The following is a 20,068-nucleotide window of genomic DNA, read 5'->3' on the forward strand; positions in this document are numbered from 1 at the left end:
GCCCCTCCCGTTTTTATGATCACCACGTGACTATACCTATCCCTTGGCATGTGTTTTGTGTACCATTAATAAACCCCGCCCTATCCTATTAGGATTGGTCAGTAGCGTGTCCCCTCTGGGTGAAGAAGGACAGTACAGAGGACCACCCACACAAAGCCATTGAGGAGCACACCGCCACACGCTGTCCGTCCTCCTATCAGACAGGTACAGTACCCAGCCTACTCCTAAGCAGCGCATCCCACCAGACACATGGCGGCGACACTCGGCACAGCACGTGGGGAGAGGCGCGGGTCACATGGTCCGGCGTCACTTCCTGCCCGCCCTCTTGGCTTCCATCTTACTCCCCGCGTGTGTACGCGCTCCGTGCCGCGGTTTCCCGGAGGCCTTTAAACCCGCTGAGTTCACACACACGTCCGCCTGCAGGCTGCAGAAGGTGAGGAGTGCGGAGGGGAGCCGGCTGTGTGATTTCCGGGTCTGTCTATGGGAAGCGGTGCCCGGCATAGTGTGTTATCCGGCGCTGGGGTGTCAGTGATTGGAGACATGGGGGAGTTGCGGTGGAGACCTGTACATGGGGGGGGGAGTTGCGATAGGGACATGTACATGGGGGGGGGGGGAGTTGCGATAGGGACATGTACATGGGGGGGGGGGGGGGAGTTGCGATAGGGACATGTACATGGGGGGGGGGGGGGGAGTTGCGATAGGGACATGTACATGGGGGGGGGGGGGGGAGTTGCGATAGGGACATGTACATGGGGGGGGGGGGGGGGAGTTGCGATAGGGACATGTACATGGGGGGGGGGGGGGAGTTGCGATAGGGACATGTACATGGGGGGGGGGGGAGTTGCGATAGGGACATGTACATGGGGGGGGGGGGAGTTGCGATAGGGACATGTACATGGGGGGGGGGAGTTGCGATAGGGACATGTACATGGGGGGGGGGGGGGGAGTTGCGATAGGGACATGTACATGGGGGGGGGGGGGGGAGTTGCGATAGGGACATGTACATGGGGGGGGGGGGGGGAGTTGCGATAGGGACATGTACATGGGGGGGGGGGGGGAGTTGCGATAGGGACATGTACATGGGGGGGGGGGGGGAGTTGCGATAGGGACATGTACATGGGGGGGGGGGGAGTTGCGATAGGGACATGTACATGGGGGGGGGGGGGAGTTGCGATAGGGACATGTACATGGGGGGGGGGGGGGAGTTGCGATAGGGACATGTACATGGGGGGGGGGGGGGAGTTGCGATAGGGACATGTACATGGGGGGGGGGGGAGTTGCGATAGGGACATGTACATGGGGGGGGGGGGGGAGTTGCGATAGGGACATGTACATGGGGGGGGGGGGAGTTGCGATAGGGACATGTACATGGGGGGGGGGGAGTTGCGATAGGGACATGTACATGGGGGGGGGGGAGTTGCGATAGGGACATGTACATGGGGGGGGGGGAGTTGCGATAGGGACATGTACATGGGGGGGGGGGGAGTTGCGATAGGGACATGTACATGGGGGGGGGGGAGTTGCGATAGGGACATGTACATGGGGGGGGGGAGTTGCGATAGGGACATGTACATGGGGGGGGGGAGTTGCGATAGGGACATGTACATGGGGGGGGAGTTGCGATAGGGACATGTACATGGGGGGGGGGGAGTTGCGATAGGGACATGTACATGGGGGGGGGGGAGTTGCGATAGGGACATGTACATGGGGGGGGGGGGGAGTTGCGATAGGGACATGTACATGGGGGGGGGGGGGGAGTTGCGATAGGGACATGTACATGGGGGGGGGGAGTTGCGATAGGGACATGTACATGGGGGGGGGGGAGTTGCGATAGGGACATGTACATGGGGGGGGGGGAGTTGCGATAGGGACATGTACATGGGGGGGGGGAGTTGCGATAGGGACATGTACATGGGGGGGGAGTTGCGATAGGGACATGTACATGGGGGGGGGGGAGTTGCGATAGGGACATGTACATGGGGGGGGGGGGGGGGGAGTTGCGATAGGGACATGCGGTGGAGACGTGTACAGTGACTGCGGCTCCTGGCACAAGTATGGGAATATATTGGGTATAGAGATTTGTCTAGAAGGTTAATAATGTTCATTAAAATGTATGAACAGATTGGTAAAGTGCCCATGTAAGGTATTAAAGGGGTTGTAAATGTTTTTTTCACCTTAATGCATTCTATGCATTAAGGTGAAAAAACATCTGACAGTTCCTGCGCCCCCAGCCCCCTCGTTTTTACTTGCCTCACCACTCGAAAGTGCCGCACTCGCCCCCCGACGTCCTTTCCACCGTTCAGCCTGGCCACTGATTGGCTGGAGAGGATGGATGGAAAGCAGCGCAGCCATTGGCTCGTGCTGCTGTCAATCACATCCACTGACGCGGAACCCCCCTGAAAGGTGCTGATTGTGGCACCGGAGGGGGGAAGGGATCAGATTAGCGGAACTTCCCCTTTAAGGTGAAGAACCGCTTTAAGCCCGTTCTCACCGGTGTGGTTTGCCTGTTCGAAGTCGCATGACAAATTGCACCCCATTGTAGGTAATGGAACCGTTCAAATAGCTGCGGCTCATTTTGCAGCGACTTTGAAAGAGGTGCCCTACTTTTTAACTATTTCATTGTGACTTGCATAGACCTCTGTTGTATGAAGCCGCATTGAATTCTGAGGTACAAATCACACTGATATCCGGCTTTGAAATCCCACTGGTAGCACAAATCAAAGCCGCATCGGATTGAAGGATTCATACATCATGAATCCCTTCCCACTGACCATACAAAGATGTGTGTACCTGTGTTTATCCTGGGAGCATGTCGTACAGGACACTCCCAACACAGAGCCCTGGGTCTCACAGTAAAGATCGGACCCACAACACCTGAGCACTGTGATATCCTCTGCTTGGCATCTTTATCTCCTTGCGGGAAGATGTAAACCATGTGGGGGGAAAAAATAACTGGCTGTCTAGGTCAGTGCCTGTCTTGGTGTCAGTTCACACTGGGGTGACAAGTCGCGCTCCATTCAGTGTAATGGAACCGTTCTAATAAGAGGCTCTTGGAAAAGAGTTCCTGTACCATTTGGGGGCGACTTGCATTAACTTCTATTCTATTACAGAAGTCGTTTGCAAGCTACGCTGAGGTTGGGCTGTATGGGGAGGCTTCAGAGTGGGGCAACTTTGAAGCTGCCCCAGTGTGAACCAAGACTTGGGGTTAGTATATTTTGGGTAGGATTTATTTTTTATTTTTTTAAGCATTTTTAAAATTGGTATCAGTGTTTTCTGCACTATTGTTTCTGGGCCTTACTATGGGTACAAACAACTACTGCATACACTGTATTGTCAAATGTATTGGGACACCTGCCTTTACACACATGAACTTTAATGGCATCCCAGTCTTATGCCGGCCATACACGGTTTGAATTTCGAAAGAATTTTCTTTCGAAAATCGTATCTAAGAATTTTCGTATGAATTTCGCACCATTAGTGGGGCTGCAGCAACAGCCGATTTTCGTGCAGAAATAAAATTTGAGGAATCGGACATGTTGGAAATTTTTAGAAAAACGAACGATTTTCTAATCAATGATGGGAGAATCGTGCGAGAAACGTAAGAAAATGTACAGAGATAAAAGAAAATGTACGGAGATAAAAGAAGATTCCCAGCCAAGAAAATTATTTTCTGTAGCAACATGAGGTGAAATTGAAGGCTTGGTCGGCCGAATTTCGAAAATCAATGGTGGCACCATCGGATCACAAAAAAAACGAATTTTCTGATTTTGAAAAGAAAATTCGTTCGAAATTCGACCGTGTATGGCCTGCACTAGTCCTTGGGTTCAATATTGAGTTGGCCCACCCTTTTGCAGCTATAACAGCTTCTGGAAAGGCTCTCCATAAGGTTTAGGAGTATTTCTATGGGAATGTTTGACCATTCTTCCAGAAGTGCATTTGTGAGGTCAGGCACTGATGTGGACGAGAAGGCCTGACTTGCAGTCTCTGCTCTAATTCATCCCAAAGGTGTTCTATCAGTTGGAGGCCAGTCAAGTTCCTTCACCCCAAACTCACTCATCCTTTTTTTTTTTTAGTTATAGACCTTGCTTTATGTACTGGTGTGCAGTCAATTTGGAACAGGAAGGGGCCGACCCCAAACTGTCCCCACAAAGCTGGGAGCATGAAATTGTCCAAAATGTCTACGTATGCTGACGCCTTAAGAGTTCCCTTCACTGGAACTAAGGGGCCACCCCCTGAAAAACAACCCCACACCATAATCCCCCCTCCCACCAAATGTATGTATATCATACAGTGCCTTGCGAGAATATTCGGCCCCCTTGAACTTTTCAACCTTTTGCCACATTTCAGGCTTCAAACATAAAGATATAACATTTTTAATTTTTTGTGAAGAATCACCAACAAGTGCGACACAATTGTGAAGTGGAACGAAATCTATTGGATTTTTTTAAACTTTTTTTTAGCAAATAAAAAACTGAAAAGTGGTGCGTGCAAAATTATTCAGCCCCTTTACTTTCAGTGCAGCAAACTCACTCCAGAAGTTCAGCGAGGATCTCTGAATGATCCAATGTTGTCCTAAATGACTGATGGTGATAAATAGAATCCACCTGTGTGTAATCAAGTCTCTGTATAAATGCACCTGCTCTGTGATGGTCTCAGGGTTCTGTTGAAAGCGCAAAGAGCATCATGAAGACCAAGGAACACACTAGGCAGGTCCGTAATACTGTTGTGGAGAAGTTTAAAGCTGGATTTGGATACAAAAAGATTTCCCAAGCTTTAAACATCCCAAGGAGCACTGTGCAAGTGATCATTTTGAAATGGAAGGAGTATCAGACCACTGCAAATCTACCAAGACCTGGCCGTCCCTCTAAACTTTCAGCTCAGACAAGGAGAAGACTGATCAGAGATGCAGCCAAGAGGCCCATGATCACTCTGGATGAACTGCAGAGAACTACAGCTGAGGTGGGAGAGTCTGTCCATAGGACAACAATCAGTCGTACACTGCACAAATCTGGACTTTATGGAAGAGTGGCAAGAAGAAAGCCATTTCTCAAAGATATCTATAAAAAGTCTCGTCTAAAGTTTGCCACAAGCCACCTGGGAGATGCACCAAACATGTGGAAGAAGGTGCTCTGGTCAGATAAAACCAAAATCGAACTTTTTGCCCACAATGCAAAACGATATGTTTGGCGGAAAAGCAACACAGCTCATCACCCTCAACACACCATCCCCACTGTCAAACATGGTGGTGGCAGCATCATGGTTTGGGCCTGCTTTTCTTCAGCAGGGACAGGGAAGATGGTTAAAATTGAGGGGAAGATGGATGCAGCCAAATACAGGACCATTCTGGATGAAAACCTGTTGGAGTCTGCAAAAGAAACTGAAACTGGGACGGAGATTTATCTTCCAACAAGACAATGATCCCAAACATACAGCAAAATCTACAAAGGAATGGTTCACAAACGTATCCAGGTGTTAGAATGGCCAAGTCAAAGTCCAGACCTGAATCCAATCGAGAATCTGTGGAAAGAGCTGAAAACTGCTGTTCACAAACGCTCTCCATCCAACCTCACTGAGCTCGAGCTGTTTTGCAAGGAAGAATGGGCAAGAATTTCAGTCTCTCGATGTGCAAAACTGATAGAGACATACCCCAAGCGACTTGCAGCTGTAATCGCAGCAAAAGGTGGCTCTACAAAGTATTAACGCAAGGGGGCGAATTTTGCACGCCCCACTTTTCATTTTTTTTATTAGTTTCAAAAATCCAATAGATTTTGTTCCACTGCACAATTGTGTCCCACTTGTTGGTGATTCTTCACAAAAAATAAAAATGTTATATCTTTATGTTTGAAGCCTGAAATGTGGCAAAAGGTTGAAAAGTTCAAGGGGGCCGAATACTTTCGCAAGGCACTATATATATTTTTCAGATGTCACAATACACACTTTTTCCTGAATCAAGGTGTAAGCCACTTTAATACACAAAGTAGTTGTGATATGTACAGTTTTACTAAGGCAACTTGTGTTCAGGCATAACATTTCACTCTCACAAATGGGTTAAAATATGTATTTTGCAATTGGTGTAACTACTTGGTGTTGACTTGCCTCATGTATTACTTTGCACAGTAGCGGTCTTCTCACAGAGGGAGGGCAGACCTGATGGCTTATCAGATGTGCTGACAGCAGGGAACAAATTGATGAGCTCCTCTTACTGCTCCATCACTCAGCATTCAGACTGGGTGGAAGAGCTGATCATCATTTGCTTGGCTGCAGTCAAGCAATGTGGGGTGACTGTACTGGCAGTGCCATCTGACATTACTGTCCTAAATCTCAGGGCTATCTGGACAGAAATCCAAATCCTTTAGAAGATAAAATGGCAAACACATCTACCGTATATACTCGAGTATAAGCCGAGATTTTCAGCCTCTTTTTTGAGGCTGAAAGTGCCCCCCTCGGCTTATACTCGAGTCATCGCTGTCTGCCCGCTCGATCAGCGTGTCGAGCAGACAGACAGCGGCCATTCTGATTCAAAAGCCGCGCCTCCGGCTCCCCCTTCGCCTGTGATAGGCGGAACACTGAATTTCCCAGCAGCCTGTGTTCCGCCTATCACGGACTTCGTATCATCCTCGTACTACGGACGAGGATGATACGACGTCTGTGATAGGCGGAACACAGGCTGCTGGGAAATTCAGTGTTCCGCCTATCACAGGCGAAGGCGGCGGCGCAGCTTTTGAATTTTACAATGGCCGCCGACGAACGAAGAGGGCACGGGACGGAGGCAAGGCACAGGACGGCACGGCACGGGACGGGACGGGACGGGACCGGAGGCAAGGCATGGCGGCGAGGCACGGCGGCGAGGCACGGAGGCAAGGAGGCTCGGCACGGGACGGAGGCTCGGGACAAAGGCTCAGGACACAGGTAGGCTGGACACACACACACACACACACACACACACACACACACACACACACACACACACACACACACACACAGGGATGGATGGATGGATGGAGACACACACACACAGGGATGGATGGACGGACACACAGGGATGGACGGACACACAGGGATGGACGGACACACAGGGATGGACGGACACACACACAGGGATGGACAGGCATGTCTTACCCTCGGCTTATACACGAGTCAATAAGTTTGCCAGTTTTTTTGGGGGTAAATTGGGGGCCTCGGCTTATATTCGGGTCGGCCTATACTCGAGTATATACGGTATTTCAATTTTGTGTATTTGGCTGCTTGCCCTCTAGCTCATCCTTTATTTTTATTTTTTCTCATAAATGTGTTTTCAGATTCTTGGCTTATATAAATCTGACAGCGGGGCGCCTCTGAATCCGTGCTGCACTCCATTGGCTGAATGCATTGATCGTAAATTTTCCAACAAGCCCCCATATTAATCCACTTCTCATTAATGGGAGTGGCCATACATGGATTGAATATTGCCCGGTTCCTGCTGAATTTTAATTCTTGCTGGTTTCTTTCCAGTAGATTGTAAGCAGTGTTGCCACCTGTCAGTAAATGCCAGTGACAAAAAAGGTTGCCAGTAAAAAATAAGGATGTGATGCACGTCTTGGAACTGAACTGCGTAGGTCCAGAGCCGGCCAAGACCATGTAAATGCCTGCTGCAATGTGTTCAGGTGGCTCCGGCAGGGGTCTGGTCTGGCGGAGGTGGTGCTTGAGTGTGTTGTGTGATGTCATGGTGCAAGGGAGCAGGGTGGCGCAGCTGGAGACTCGTGGGCGCAATGCAAGCCAGCATTGGGACTGTCAGTGCTGTCTGGACTGGAGTGGACTGAAAGGACCGCCTGGCGTGGAGAGACTGTTGCTGTGACTGGGGGGAGGGGGTCACTGCTGTTAGTGTCATTGTGAGATTTCGTGTGTGTGCCTGACCATTCTAATTTCTTGCCATCCTGTCCCTGAGCTACTTATTTCTTATTTTATTTTCAATATAGTATGTTTTTTGCCTTAATATGTACCTTAAATCGCATTACTAATTGCATATTGTACTTCTTTGCATCATAAATACTAAGTTACTTAAAACAATAATTTTGGAACTCTTATAAATGCCAGTAAATTTTAGGTGTCAGTAAATTTCAATCTGGTAGGTTGTAGTGACATACCAGCCAGTGAGGGGAAAGCGTGTGCCTTGAATGATCTATGTCTGTGATCACGCTGGATTATCTTTTTTTTTTTTTTTTTTTTTTTTTTTTTCTGCCTTTTGATCCCCAGCCTTGGAATGGGGTTAAAGTAAAATTAGTACCAACTGTCAAAATATTTTAAGTATTAAAAATGTAATTATTGGTTTTTATTTTCTTTAGATGAAAGAAACCATCATGAATCAAGAAAAGTTAGCCAAACTGCAAGCACAAGTGCGCATTGGTGGAAAGGTAAGCTCATTATCTTTATCTGTTTTTACTGACTACGAACATATCCTAAAAACCTTTTTATGGTTCTAGTTATCCCGTCTCCCAGATTTAAATTGGTGCTTTGGTTCCCCTTTAAGGGTCCATGCGCACTGGCTTAAAAATTGCTGCTTCTACAGTAGTGTTATGTTTTGCCTGTACAGTGCCTTGAAAAAGTGTTTATACCCCTTAAATTCTACGTTTTGTCACGTTGCAACCAAAAAAGGGTTCCGATCTGTTTAACATATTACTCCCTGAATATGGTTGCAAAAGGTGAACGTATCCTTTAACATTGTTTCTCAAGTCTATTGGCGTAACAAATTATGGTTGGACTGATGTCTATTTAGCTTTCAGCTGGCCATAATAGCCCCAGTGTGAGCCGGTCCATCTAGGGATTGTAGTGTTTATATTGGGACAATTTTCTACAATGCTTGCATTGAGTGTTTGAGGGGGGAGGGGGTGGTGGAGTAGTGTGTGGGTGTTTTTGTTTTTTGGGGGGGGTGGGTTGGAGTTGTTGATTACTCAAATGATGTAAGCACAATTTTTAATATATCTGAGGCTGAGCTGTCTCTTGCTTTGAATAGAAACCTCATTTTTTTTTTTTTTTTTTTTTTCTCCACACGTTTAAGGGCACAGCCCGCAGAAAGAAGAAGGTTGTCCACAGAACAGCTACTGCAGACGATAAGAAACTACAGTTCTCCTTGAAAAAGCTGGGTGTGAACAACATCTCTGGCATAGAAGAGGTGAGTTCTGTAGAACTGGAACTATGCAAAGTTGTACCTTGTGTGGACAATGTTGCCTATATTGGTAGCAATCGACCACAAATGTCAGTGCAGTTTGTAACGATGCCATTTTACATGACTAATGTTTCCGGTTATGCCACTATAGAAACCATGTGACCAGTGCTGTGGCTTTGGTCATATGAGGTATCCTTGATTGCAGGAACAGAAAGATCCTTCAACCTTTATATAGTCTTAAGTGTAGGGTATTAAATTCTTTCTAGTGCATTGATCCACACTTCATCTTTTTAATAGTACCTGGAAGCTGTATTTAAAATGGAAGTATAGCCTGTGCTTTATTCCTGGCAGCTCTTAGGTGCACCTGGAAGCTGCAATTAAAATGGCAATGTTTGTGCTTCATTTCTGGCATCTGTTAGGTGCTGCCGAATGGTTTTCTAAATCTGGGTCATCTACTGCACTGGTTGAGATCTTCCAAGTACTCTCAACTATTAGCCATAATTTTAGTTAATTAATTTAGATACAAACTATTAATTTTTCTCTATTTTCTGTATGCTCGGGGCAGGGCTTGCACAGTGTAGTAACATTTAGTAATTCATGTTCACTGGACTGGGTCTATCATCTTTAATATTTTTGGATTCACTGGTGTGGATTTATATTCAGCGCTGCTTATTCTATTGTTTAGATAAGGAATATTAGCCATAATTGTAATACAACTAAAGTGCAAAATATCTGACCAAAAGTCGGCACATGCTTTGCTGAGGCAGCAGGAGCCATTCTGCTGCAGTCAATCAAATCCTGTGATAAGGGAGCTGGAGGGCAGGACCAAGCCATGCTGTGTCAGTGGATGCACACAGTCTGTCTTGGTGAAGCGCCTTCCTTTGGGGACGCACCAAGAATGTGCTTTGAACATCGTTTTCATATGTGGATGGGACTTGCGTGGGCTGGTCTGGGAAGCCTGAAATCAAAAACTTAATACTATCTTGGCTTCCCAGCCGAGGCGGCGCCGTTTGTTTGAATGCAGAGGCCAGGTGTGACGTCATAACATTGCTCCCAGCCTCCGAACGATCATAGAGACTATGCCAGAGGTCTCAAACTGGTGGCCTTCCAGCTGGTGAGAAACTATAAGTCCCATGAGGCATTGCAAGGCTGACGGTTACAAGTGTGACTCGCAGAGGCCTGATGGGACTTGTAGTTTCTCAACAGCTGGAGGGCCGCCAGTTTGAGACCCCTGCTCTATGGTCACCATTAGGGCTGAAACGATTAATCGACATTATCGATAATGAAAATCGTTGTCAGCGATTTTCATTATCGATTAGTTGGTCTGCACCATGCGATCCGCGGAGCGGTCCGTGGCCACGGCCTTAGGAAAGGCTTCGGCCTAGCTCCGGAGCTGGTGGCCATCTTGGCACACCCGGCGGCGGTGTTAATTTTTCTGCGACCCATGACAAAAACTAACCCTGTCACTTGCGGTGCGGCTGCGTCACTGAAACAGCTGATGGTGGCCCTTTACTGCGCATGCGCCACTTCAACGCTATTAAAAGCGCATGTGCATGATATTTTTATGGCAGATCAGTGCGCCATTCAAGACTGACTGACTCCGCCCACATCACTGCAAACTGCTCTGCTGTTCCAGGATTGACAATAGATTTATAACATACTAAAAAGGACACTTGCACAGCCTGTAAATCACAGCCGTGGATGGACTGTCAGTCACTGTGTGAGGTTATGGTAGGTGAGACAGGCCAGGCGTCTCCTGGCATGTCACTCATTTAAAACAACACAAAGTGAGGAGTGGGTTAGAATGAGAGTCTGAGATGCCCAGTACAGCAAATGGCAGCACAATTACATTGCCATTCACAAAAGAATAAACTATAGGGGATGATAAAAGACCAGTGGCTGAGAAATAGCAGTGGCCACCAGTTTTAGTAAATGGAAATAAAAAGGAGAGGAAAGAACCATTTTTTTTTTTTTTTAATGACCCCAGCATGGGTTTTTGTGTGAGTATAACAGTGTATAAAAACAAGAATACATTTAATAAGGGAAATAAGAACAAAAATGCAAAATAGTTCTACCTGGAGTGGACCCTAAACAGTATTTGTATTATCTGTGTCCCATTGGGGATATTTTCCAGCACTTCCTGTCCCAGTGACACCTCACTTTCTGTACCTGAGACAATGGTCACCAAGACCAACAGAGAGGGTGAATCTTCCCAGCAGGCACGACAACAATACCAAAAAAAAAAAAAACACTGGACAAAAACCCACCCTGAACCTTTAGGTCTCTTGCACATGATGCTCCTGTTTAAGCATCTACTTTTTCAGACGTAATTTCAGGCATAGTCCGTTCTATGCACGGGGCCCCGCCCCCCCTCTCCAAGCTCCACTCTATCTCTCCCTCCCAGAAAGTCTCCGCCTGCTTGAGTCCATCATTTTTCTCGACCGCTAAACAAATATCCCGCGCATGCGCTGTTAATAGCAGCTTGCGTCCATAATTTTTCTCGACCAGTAAACAAATATCCCGCGCATGCGTGATTCGGGGGCATGTTAGTGGGGTAGGCGGGGTGCTGCGGATGTTCTAACCATATGTCCAGCTCCGCCCGCTTGAGTCCATAATTTTTCTCCACCGCTAAAGAAATATCCTGCACATGCGCTGTTAATAGCATTGAAGTGGTGCATACACGGTAAAGGGTCGCCGTCAGCTGTTTCAGTGACGGAGCCACACCGGAAGTGACGGGGGTTTATTTTTATTTTTTTTTAATTTTTCATGGGTCGCAGAAAAATTTACAACAAATCTAACCTATCTATTAGTAGTTATTATCTAATCCTTTCTAAGCCTTTCCACTTGCTCGGCACAGCCACATTGTTTATTTAAATAAAAAGGTATAACACTAACTCCCCCCCCCCCCCCCCCCCCCCCCCCCCCCCACCAATAAAATGCAGCTTATTACAAACATATCACTGATAATTTGCGCCAATAGGCGTCATCCCGGGACTCATCATGGCGGTCTGGAGGAACTTCGATTGGTGATGAGCTTGGCGCAAATCATCAGTGATATGCTGACTATGTTTATATGCTTGTAATAAGCTGCATTTTATTGGGGGGGGGGGGGGGGGGAGAGACAGTGTTACTCCATCATTGGTGTTTTATTCTGCAGTTTGAGTGTTAGGCCGATTAATCGATTACGAAAATAATCGTTAGTTGCAGCCCTAGTCACCATCCAGGGTCTGAGGATCCTGTCTCACGGAACAGCCGCTAAGGTAGTTCTTGTGTAGGGAATCACCTGGTGAAAACCAATATCTGAATGATGCCTGTGGGGGAGAAGAACTGAGTGAGTGGAGTTTTGCAACACTGATCGTGTGTGTATGTATACAGAGTCTGCTCTAGAGCACCCCATTACACCGATGTAGAAAAGACACAAATGGGCGGATGACATTGTTTTATAGTAAGATGTCTTGTTCATGTCTTTACAGGTCAACATGTTTACAAACCAAGGGACAGTTATACACTTCAACAATCCTAAAGTACAGGCTTCCTTGGCTGCCAATACCTTCACCATTACAGGTCACGCTGAGACCAAACAGCTCACAGAGATGTTGCCCAGCATCCTAAACCAGCTTGGAGCAGACAGCCTCACCAGCCTGCGAAGACTTGCAGAGGCCCTGCCAAAACAATGTAAGTTGATGCAGCAATAGTGAGGTTTTTGTCTTCAAGAGGTGACAGGCTGATTTCACATGTCTGTATAATGCGCGTGTGCATAAGCATCTGGGTAAAAACAAAATGTCTGTTTTTAACTGGCTGCTGTCTCTATTGTTCGCTGTACTTTTTTAAAGTGAACAGATCAAGGTCCAAACAAAGAAGGCAGCCAGGAAACTAGCATTAAAGAGAGAGCTCAGCAAAGGTATGTGTTACACGGGTACACTTGGGCTTAGAGCCCCCACATGACAGTGCAGGAGTCTGCTGATGGGGCATTGCTTTGGGGAGGAAGTACAGTAATTGTCCAAGGCTTTGAGGGTCACAGAGTTCTGTAGCAGCTGGCATGTGGTGACCACTTGTGTGCTTGCCGCTGTCAGGTTTTTTTTTATTTTATTTTTTTTTATTTTTTTAAACCACTTACCGCGCCATAGCCAAAAGACAGCTACATTGTGGCTCTGTTGTTCTGGGAGGGCATCCATAGAATTCTCCCAGAACACACCACCTGCACGCTTTGGGTGTGCTCTGTGATCAAGGTAAAGGGCCACGCACAGCAGCTAACTGCTTGACCCCATTGGAAGATTTCTCTTCTATTACTTTTCTGGGAACAAACCAAAATTTGGGATTTTCTTTCAATTTCAGTGATGGTAAACAGGACAAATAGGGGGATAAAAGGGGGACGATCTCTTTAACAGACAGCAGTAAAAACTGACAGATGTTCCAATCCCTCTGCCCTCTATCCAGAAGGGAAAGTTTTGACTTTAGTTTTACTTTAAAGGAGCTGTAAAGGCTGAGTGTGGGTTTTTTTTTTTTTTTATCTTAATGCGTTAAGATAAAAAGCCTATATGTAGCAGCCTCCTCAGCGCCCCCTCTATCGGTGTCTGAGTCCCTTGGCTGTCCAGGACTCTCCCTCCTGATTGGCTGAGACACAGCAACGGTGCTATTGGCTCCTGTGGCTGTTACTCAGTCAGCCAATTGGAGGGGTGGGTGGGGCCAAACAGCTGTCGGAATGGACACATGGAGCAGCAGCTCGGCTAAGGTGCTGCCATAGCAAGCTGCTTGCTGTGGGGGCACTCAACCGGAGGGGAGGGGCTAGGAGCAGTAAAGAGTGACCTAAGAAGGATCCAGGCTGCCCTGTGGAAATCCAACTGCACATAGGAGGTAACGCGTGTGTGTTTTTAAAAAAGAATTAAAAAATTTTAATAGAAAATGGCAAGCATTGTTAGTGTTCGTAACCCCAGCAATTATTATTCCTGATCTCTGTGCTTGCATTATAAAGTATCCTGTTATCTTTGTATTGCTTCCTTTGTGAAATCCCTGGTATTCCTCCCAGTCCTGCCACTTTCCTATTAAAAGCCTGTCCACACTAAGCAGGAGAAAAGACCATGGTCTGCTCGGTATGCTCTCCTATAATCAGACCTGTCCTGCTACACAGCCATTCCCTGGAAGATCAGAGTGCTGCTGCTTCTCCTCCCCCCCAGCTCTTATGCAGCTGAGAAAAGAGGCAATGTCTTCACTTATAAGGGCAAAAAACGTACTGTGTGTGGATAGATTATTTATATATATATATATATATAATATATAAAAATTTCCTGGGATGTTTTGCAAGGTGATCATTTTAAAATCCTCTAAGGGCAGTTCACATTTCTATGCTGCTACCTTATAAAATCATGGTACATTTTCCATAAGCATGCTTTTGTCGTGTATGTGTGTGTATATTGCAGAACACATGCAGCTTGCCAATTTTTAAATACAAGTCTTTTGAAAGCCTGTACTGTCTTGTGTTAACAATTGACCTTTATTTTAGCTTTAGATGGTAAAGCGCCACTTGCCACTGGGGAGGAAGAAGACGATGAAGTTCCTGGTAAGTTCTTGGATCTTGCTATCGCAAATGTTAATCTCAAGCATGTATCAAAGTTTTTTTGAGTGCTTGGTGCTGGTTACATGGAATCGGTGATCAAGGGACTCAAAACTGTAGTGTGAATGCCATTCAGCTCTCCACCTAATGTGGAATTATATTAAAAAGTCAACAATAGTGGTTTGTAGAGTGCAGTTTGATACTTGGTTTTTAAAACTGGCAGGGATAAAAAAAAAAAGCTGTGTGTGTGTTGTTTCAGCCCTACAACATACACAAAAAAAAAAAAAAAACAATCGATTACTATTTTCATAACCGATTAATTGGGCAGTAACATAATGGAGTTAAAAAATAAAATGAGCCCTTTATAGTACAAAGAGCAAATATTACCTTCACAGTTCTACAGTAAAAAAAAATGAACCCCTTACAGTAGTGATTATTTGCTATTTTTATAGTACAAAAAACACAGATGTGAACCAGGTCTAAGACGTTTAGTAACATAATGGGGTTAAAAAAAATAAAGTTGGCATTTATAGTACAAAAAAATAAAAAAATGCTAACTTTATTTTTTTTAACCCCATTATGTTACTAATCGTCTTAGACCTGGTTCACATCTGTGTTTTTTTATTTTTTTTTTTTTTTTATTTTTTTGCAGGAACGCACTACAGTTCAGGTCATTTACATAGTTTCCTATGGGACACGTTCACATCTATGCTTTTTTTTCAGCCACTGTGTATTTGGAAAGGATCAGGGACTTTTTTTAACGCTGCTTTTTTGGTCCAATATACTGCAATGGAGAAGCTGCTGAAAAGCTTGTAATGTGTTTTTGCAGCAATTTGTGTTTTTTTATTATTTATTTTATTTTTTTATTCTGCCCCACAACAAACTGGCCAAAAAAAATGCAAAAACACAAATTGCAGCATAATCACGTGCACAAAAATCAAAGTGCATAGTCAAAAGCAAACTGCAAAGGTGTGTACCGAGCCTTATGATGGCTGCATGTATCGATTTTCAGACGAGAATATTCTGACGAAAAATCTTTACATTCGCTGAATGAAAGAATGTTTGAAATTTTCTTTTGTGTGTAAAAAAAATAAAATAAAAATAACTGTTTTTAAAATGAATGTAATTTCTGAACGAAAACCACATACTGTCTGAAAATTCCTTTGGCCAAGAAGTTTTCTATTTCCAAATTTTACCGTCACTGTAGTTGAAAATGAACATCGATTTGACCCCAATAACAATTAGCAAATTGAACGTTCAAAAAAAAAATTAATTTAATTTTAAGAAGGAAGACGTTTTAATAATAAAAAAAAAATTGATCTCTGTCAGATTCAACCTTTAATAGTGTATACAGTAGATCTTTTCTGTTCTCAGAGTGGATTAGCTATTTTGTTCCCTAAGCATAGTTTTGATAATTTATATTTACCACTGCATAGATGTTTAATGTCCTTTAAAAAAAAAAAAATGCATAACTAAATTGTACACTACACTTTTTATTTTATTTTTTTGGTTTTATTAATCGCAGCAATAATCGGCCAACTAATTATGAAAATAATCATTAGTTGCAGCCCTAGTATCTTGCCCTAAAATGTAGTATTTCTATTTCATGACTTCACTTGGTATCAGCCTCTTGTAATCTGTGTAAAGTAAAGCTCAGCCTGGGGAAGGATGGAGAAGCAACACAGACAGTTCATGTGTTGACAAGGAGTGGTAGAGGAGATCAGAGTGACAGAGGAGCTCATTGGTGTGTTGCTTCTCCTTCACTGTCAGTCACAGGCCAAGGCCGGGAGACTTGTCTCAAGGCTGGCAGTACTGTGTAAACCTCTGAGCTAGATGACTGATATAAAACTGCTCTAAAATATGTATTTAAATTGGGTTTCAATCGGTTTGCTTGCCAGCTTTTTGTTCTTTTTACTAAGCTTATTCAGAAATTGCAGGTAATCACTACTATAAGAGGTTAATCTATAACGTGTATTATTATTCCCAGACGTTGGGTATTTTAACGGAGTCAGACATGAAGCTATTTGAAGGGGGGACAATTTTATATTTACAGTAGTACTTCTTTTTTTTTTTTTTTTTTTGTCATGGATGTAGTAATTGTAAATATAATGCAGTATACTGGTGTAATTTTTGCTTTAAATGTAGCCTTATATTACCTTCAGTTTATCAGCCTCTACCTTCTCTGGGTTCAGATGTACAGAGCCCTTAAAGTGATTGCAAACGTTAGCTTTTTTTTTAATTTTTTTTTGTTGCAACAAACTTGTTATACTTGCCAGCTCTGTGTAATGGTTTTGCACAGAGTAGTACGGATTCTGAATAGACCCCCCCCCCCCCCCCCCCACAGTTAAGTATCAAGAGCCCCTATAGCAGTGATGGCAAACCTTGGCACCCCTTATGTTTTGGAACTTCATTTCCCATGATGCACATGCACTCTGCAGTGTAGCCGAGCATCCTGGGAAATGTAGTTCCAAACATCTGGAATGCCAAGGTTCACAATCACTGCCCTATACCAAGGTAAAAAAAAAACTGTCTTTAGAATCACTTGCTTCCTTCACTTGCCCAGGACTACATGTCCCATGATCGTTGCTCCCTCACACATTCACAAGTTCTGAGGCACTGACTGACATGTAAGAACGGTGTGCTGAGCTGGTGGCCCTCCAGCTGTTGCAAGACTAGAAGTCCCATCATGTCTCTGCCTGTGGGAGTCATGCTTGTAACTGTCAGCTTTGCAATGCCTCATGAGACTTGTAGTTTTGCAACAGCTGGAGGGCTGCCAGTTTGAGACCCCTGCTGTAAAGCATTGCACCAGAGATCAGCAGATCGCTGATGCCATGCAGTTCTCCTGCACACTGTCTGTATCTGTTTGTCCATGCATCCCATACGGGTAAGACAATGCTCGCTGACGGGAAGACTCCACGGCGCTGTGTCCGTTCATTGAGAACTACAAGCGGACAACCGCTAAGGATGTTGGGGCTTGTAGTAAATTATGACTCGCTGTGTGTATAAATGATGTGCCCGTATGGGTGGCCCTGCATGACAGCATTGTTTTCAAACAGTGGCAGCTAGTATAGGCAGTTGCAGCGCTGGAAACGTGTTACATGTTACACCCTAAAATCTAGTGGAACATGTAACGCTCCCAGAGATGATGTCCTTTTTAATCAGGTGTAGCTAATCACCTTCTCAATGGCACAAAGCCATTTTGACTTTTATCTATGATCAGCTGTAGTCATTTTGATTTAGCTCAGTATGAAAACTGCTTTCCTTTTTCTAAATTTTGTTTTTCTTTGTTTTTTTGCAGACCTGGTTGAGAACTTTGATGAAGCCTCAAAGAATGAAGCAGTCTAAACTGAAACCACTATGGAGTTTAATAATCTGAACAGAGCTGCTATTTTATATTGTGACTTATCTATTTGTGCTTTTTGTTTCTGACCCGATGAGATTAAAGTTGAATTCCTTTTTAAGATGCCCAATATGTAGCAGCTCTCTTCAGTCACTTTCTGTGCAGACCCCTTGCGCCCCATCCAAACAGAAGACCACTAGAAATAAAGATTGATCATGCGTAAAACTTTACTGCGCTGTGTGTGTGTTAGTGTTCTGTATAGTTGATGGGATTGGCTGATATCCCATTGAACACCATGGTTTATTTACTCTCTGCAAACATTTTTGGAGTTGGACACGGCATAATATTGACACTGCAGTTATTCCAACATCAATACAAGGGTATTGTGTGTATCATCTTGTTTCTTACAGAGATAAAGGCACAGCAAAATTACTGTTCTGTCGATTATACATAAGTGTTGCTGTATGACACAATGTACATATAAAAGCCCAATCATATTTATTGACCTAAGCTAATGCCAAAAAATGGGTGAAGTGCAACCTTCGATTTTGCAGGTATATGGGTTTTCATATAAAATCGTTAATTTAAAATAGAGCCTACTTGGGTGCTTGGGCCGCAGTTTGTGTGACAGTCTGAAATGTACTGATGTTAAGAACATCATCCAAAGCTATAAAAGCATTATGTATATTAAATATTGTGTGATTTTTGAGTGTACCGCTTGGCAGAACTAACACTGCATGCAGCATTGAACTTAGAAGAAGCAGCTTACCAATAACCCCATCCTCTCGGTGCATTTAAGAACACAAGAAGCTACTTCACGTAATAGTTTGATCCAGTAATGGAAATGCCTACATCTTATGTATTCATTAGAAATATTGACTGTCTGGAACTGATACTAAGTTGAGGGACTGAATTAATGCCCACTTCAACCGCCTGCACTGAACAGGTTAGAAACGTACACTGAGATGGACTATGCTTCAAAGAATGAAGATGATCACCTACGGTCATACTTGCCTGCTATTGTACAGTGGTTTTGCACAGAGCAGCCCAAATCCTCCTGTTATCGGGTCCCTTGCCAGCACTCTTGGCCCCTCCCTCCTGTTGAGTGCCACCATAGCAAGCAGGTTGCTATAGTGGCATTTGAGCCACTGCCGTGTGGACATAGAGCCCTGTCTCCACCCCCCGCTCTCTCCTCATTGGCTCACTGACTTTGGCAGTCGGTGCCAATGAGGAGGCATGTCCCAGACAGCAGAGTCTCTCGTGCAATGGGGCTCAGGTACAGTTGGGGGGGGGGGGGTTATTTGCTATTTCTAATTTTGTAATTTTTTTCCCACTAACAAAGATGACCAAGTCTATAATTTTTAATGGTAGGTTTATTTTTAGCAGTGAGACAGAATAACAACAAAAAAGAATCCAGAAAAACGCATTTCAAAGTTTTATAAATTGATTTACTTTTTCAAGTGAAATTTGTATTTTGACCCCTTTGCAAAATGAGACTTGGTGGCAAAATCCTTGACAATCAGATGTTTCTTGTAGTTGGCCACCAGGTTTGCACACATCTCAGGAGGGATTTTGTCCCACTCCTCTTTGCAGCTCCTCTCCAAGTCATTAAGGTTTTGCGGCTAACGTTTGGGAGATCAAACCTTCAGCTACCTTCACATATATTTTCTATGGGATTAACCACTTAAGGACCGCCGCATGCCATTGTACATCATTACAATGGCATGTACAGGCACAAGCACGTACATGTACGTGCTTGCCTTCCAGCGGGTGGGGGGTCCGATCGGACCCCCTCCCGCTGGATGCGGCGGTCTGGTTCGCTTCAGGAGCGATCCGGGATGAGGGGATGGCCGTTTGGTTTCTGGCCATCCCCTCTCGATCGCTCCTGGTGAATAAGAAGCTTCCTCCCACTGTGTATTGTATACACAGGCAGGGAGGAAGTGATATCATTCTCCTCGGGGCGGTCTTATTGACCGGACTACGAGGAGAAGACACAGTAAGTCTGCACCAAACACTACACTGACACTAAATAACA

General features: G+C 44.9%; 1 protein-coding gene across 1 annotated transcript; it reads left to right on the plus strand.

The window, feature by feature from the left end:
* The first annotated feature begins 276 nt into the window (after positions 1-276).
* Positions 277-18,263, plus strand: BTF3 (basic transcription factor 3). Its single transcript, XM_077462512.1, has 6 exons — positions 277-433; positions 8,322-8,390; positions 9,035-9,148; positions 12,616-12,817; positions 14,643-14,699; positions 17,992-18,263. Exons 1-6 carry the CDS (start codon positions 296-298, stop codon positions 18,036-18,038), a joined length of 627 nt encoding a protein of 208 aa, XP_077318638.1. The 5' UTR covers positions 277-295; the 3' UTR covers positions 18,039-18,263.
* The last annotated feature ends 1,805 nt before the right edge of the window (positions 18,264-20,068 follow it).

Source organism: Lithobates pipiens, unplaced genomic scaffold (genome assembly GCF_037356315.1).
Source record: "Lithobates pipiens isolate NorthernLeopardFrog02 unplaced genomic scaffold, aLitPip1_a1.2 Scaffold_3, whole genome shotgun sequence".
NCBI classification, from domain to species: Eukaryota; Metazoa; Chordata; class Amphibia; order Anura; family Ranidae; genus Lithobates; species Lithobates pipiens.

What these genes read in the sequence shown, in the direction of transcription:
- BTF3 (XM_077462512.1), top strand. Translation starts at nt 296, where the DNA reads ATGGTCCGGCGTCACTTCCTGCCCGCCCTCTTGGCTTCCATCTTACTC. An exon ending in AAGTGCGCATTGGTGGAAAG is followed by an intron (nt 8,391 to 9,034) that starts GTAAGCTCATTA and finishes CACACGTTTAAG; the next exon opens with GGCACAGCCCGCAGAAAGAA. An exon ending in AGAAGACGATGAAGTTCCTG is followed by an intron (nt 14,700 to 17,991) that starts GTAAGTTCTTGG and finishes GTTTTTTTGCAG; the next exon opens with ACCTGGTTGAGAACTTTGAT.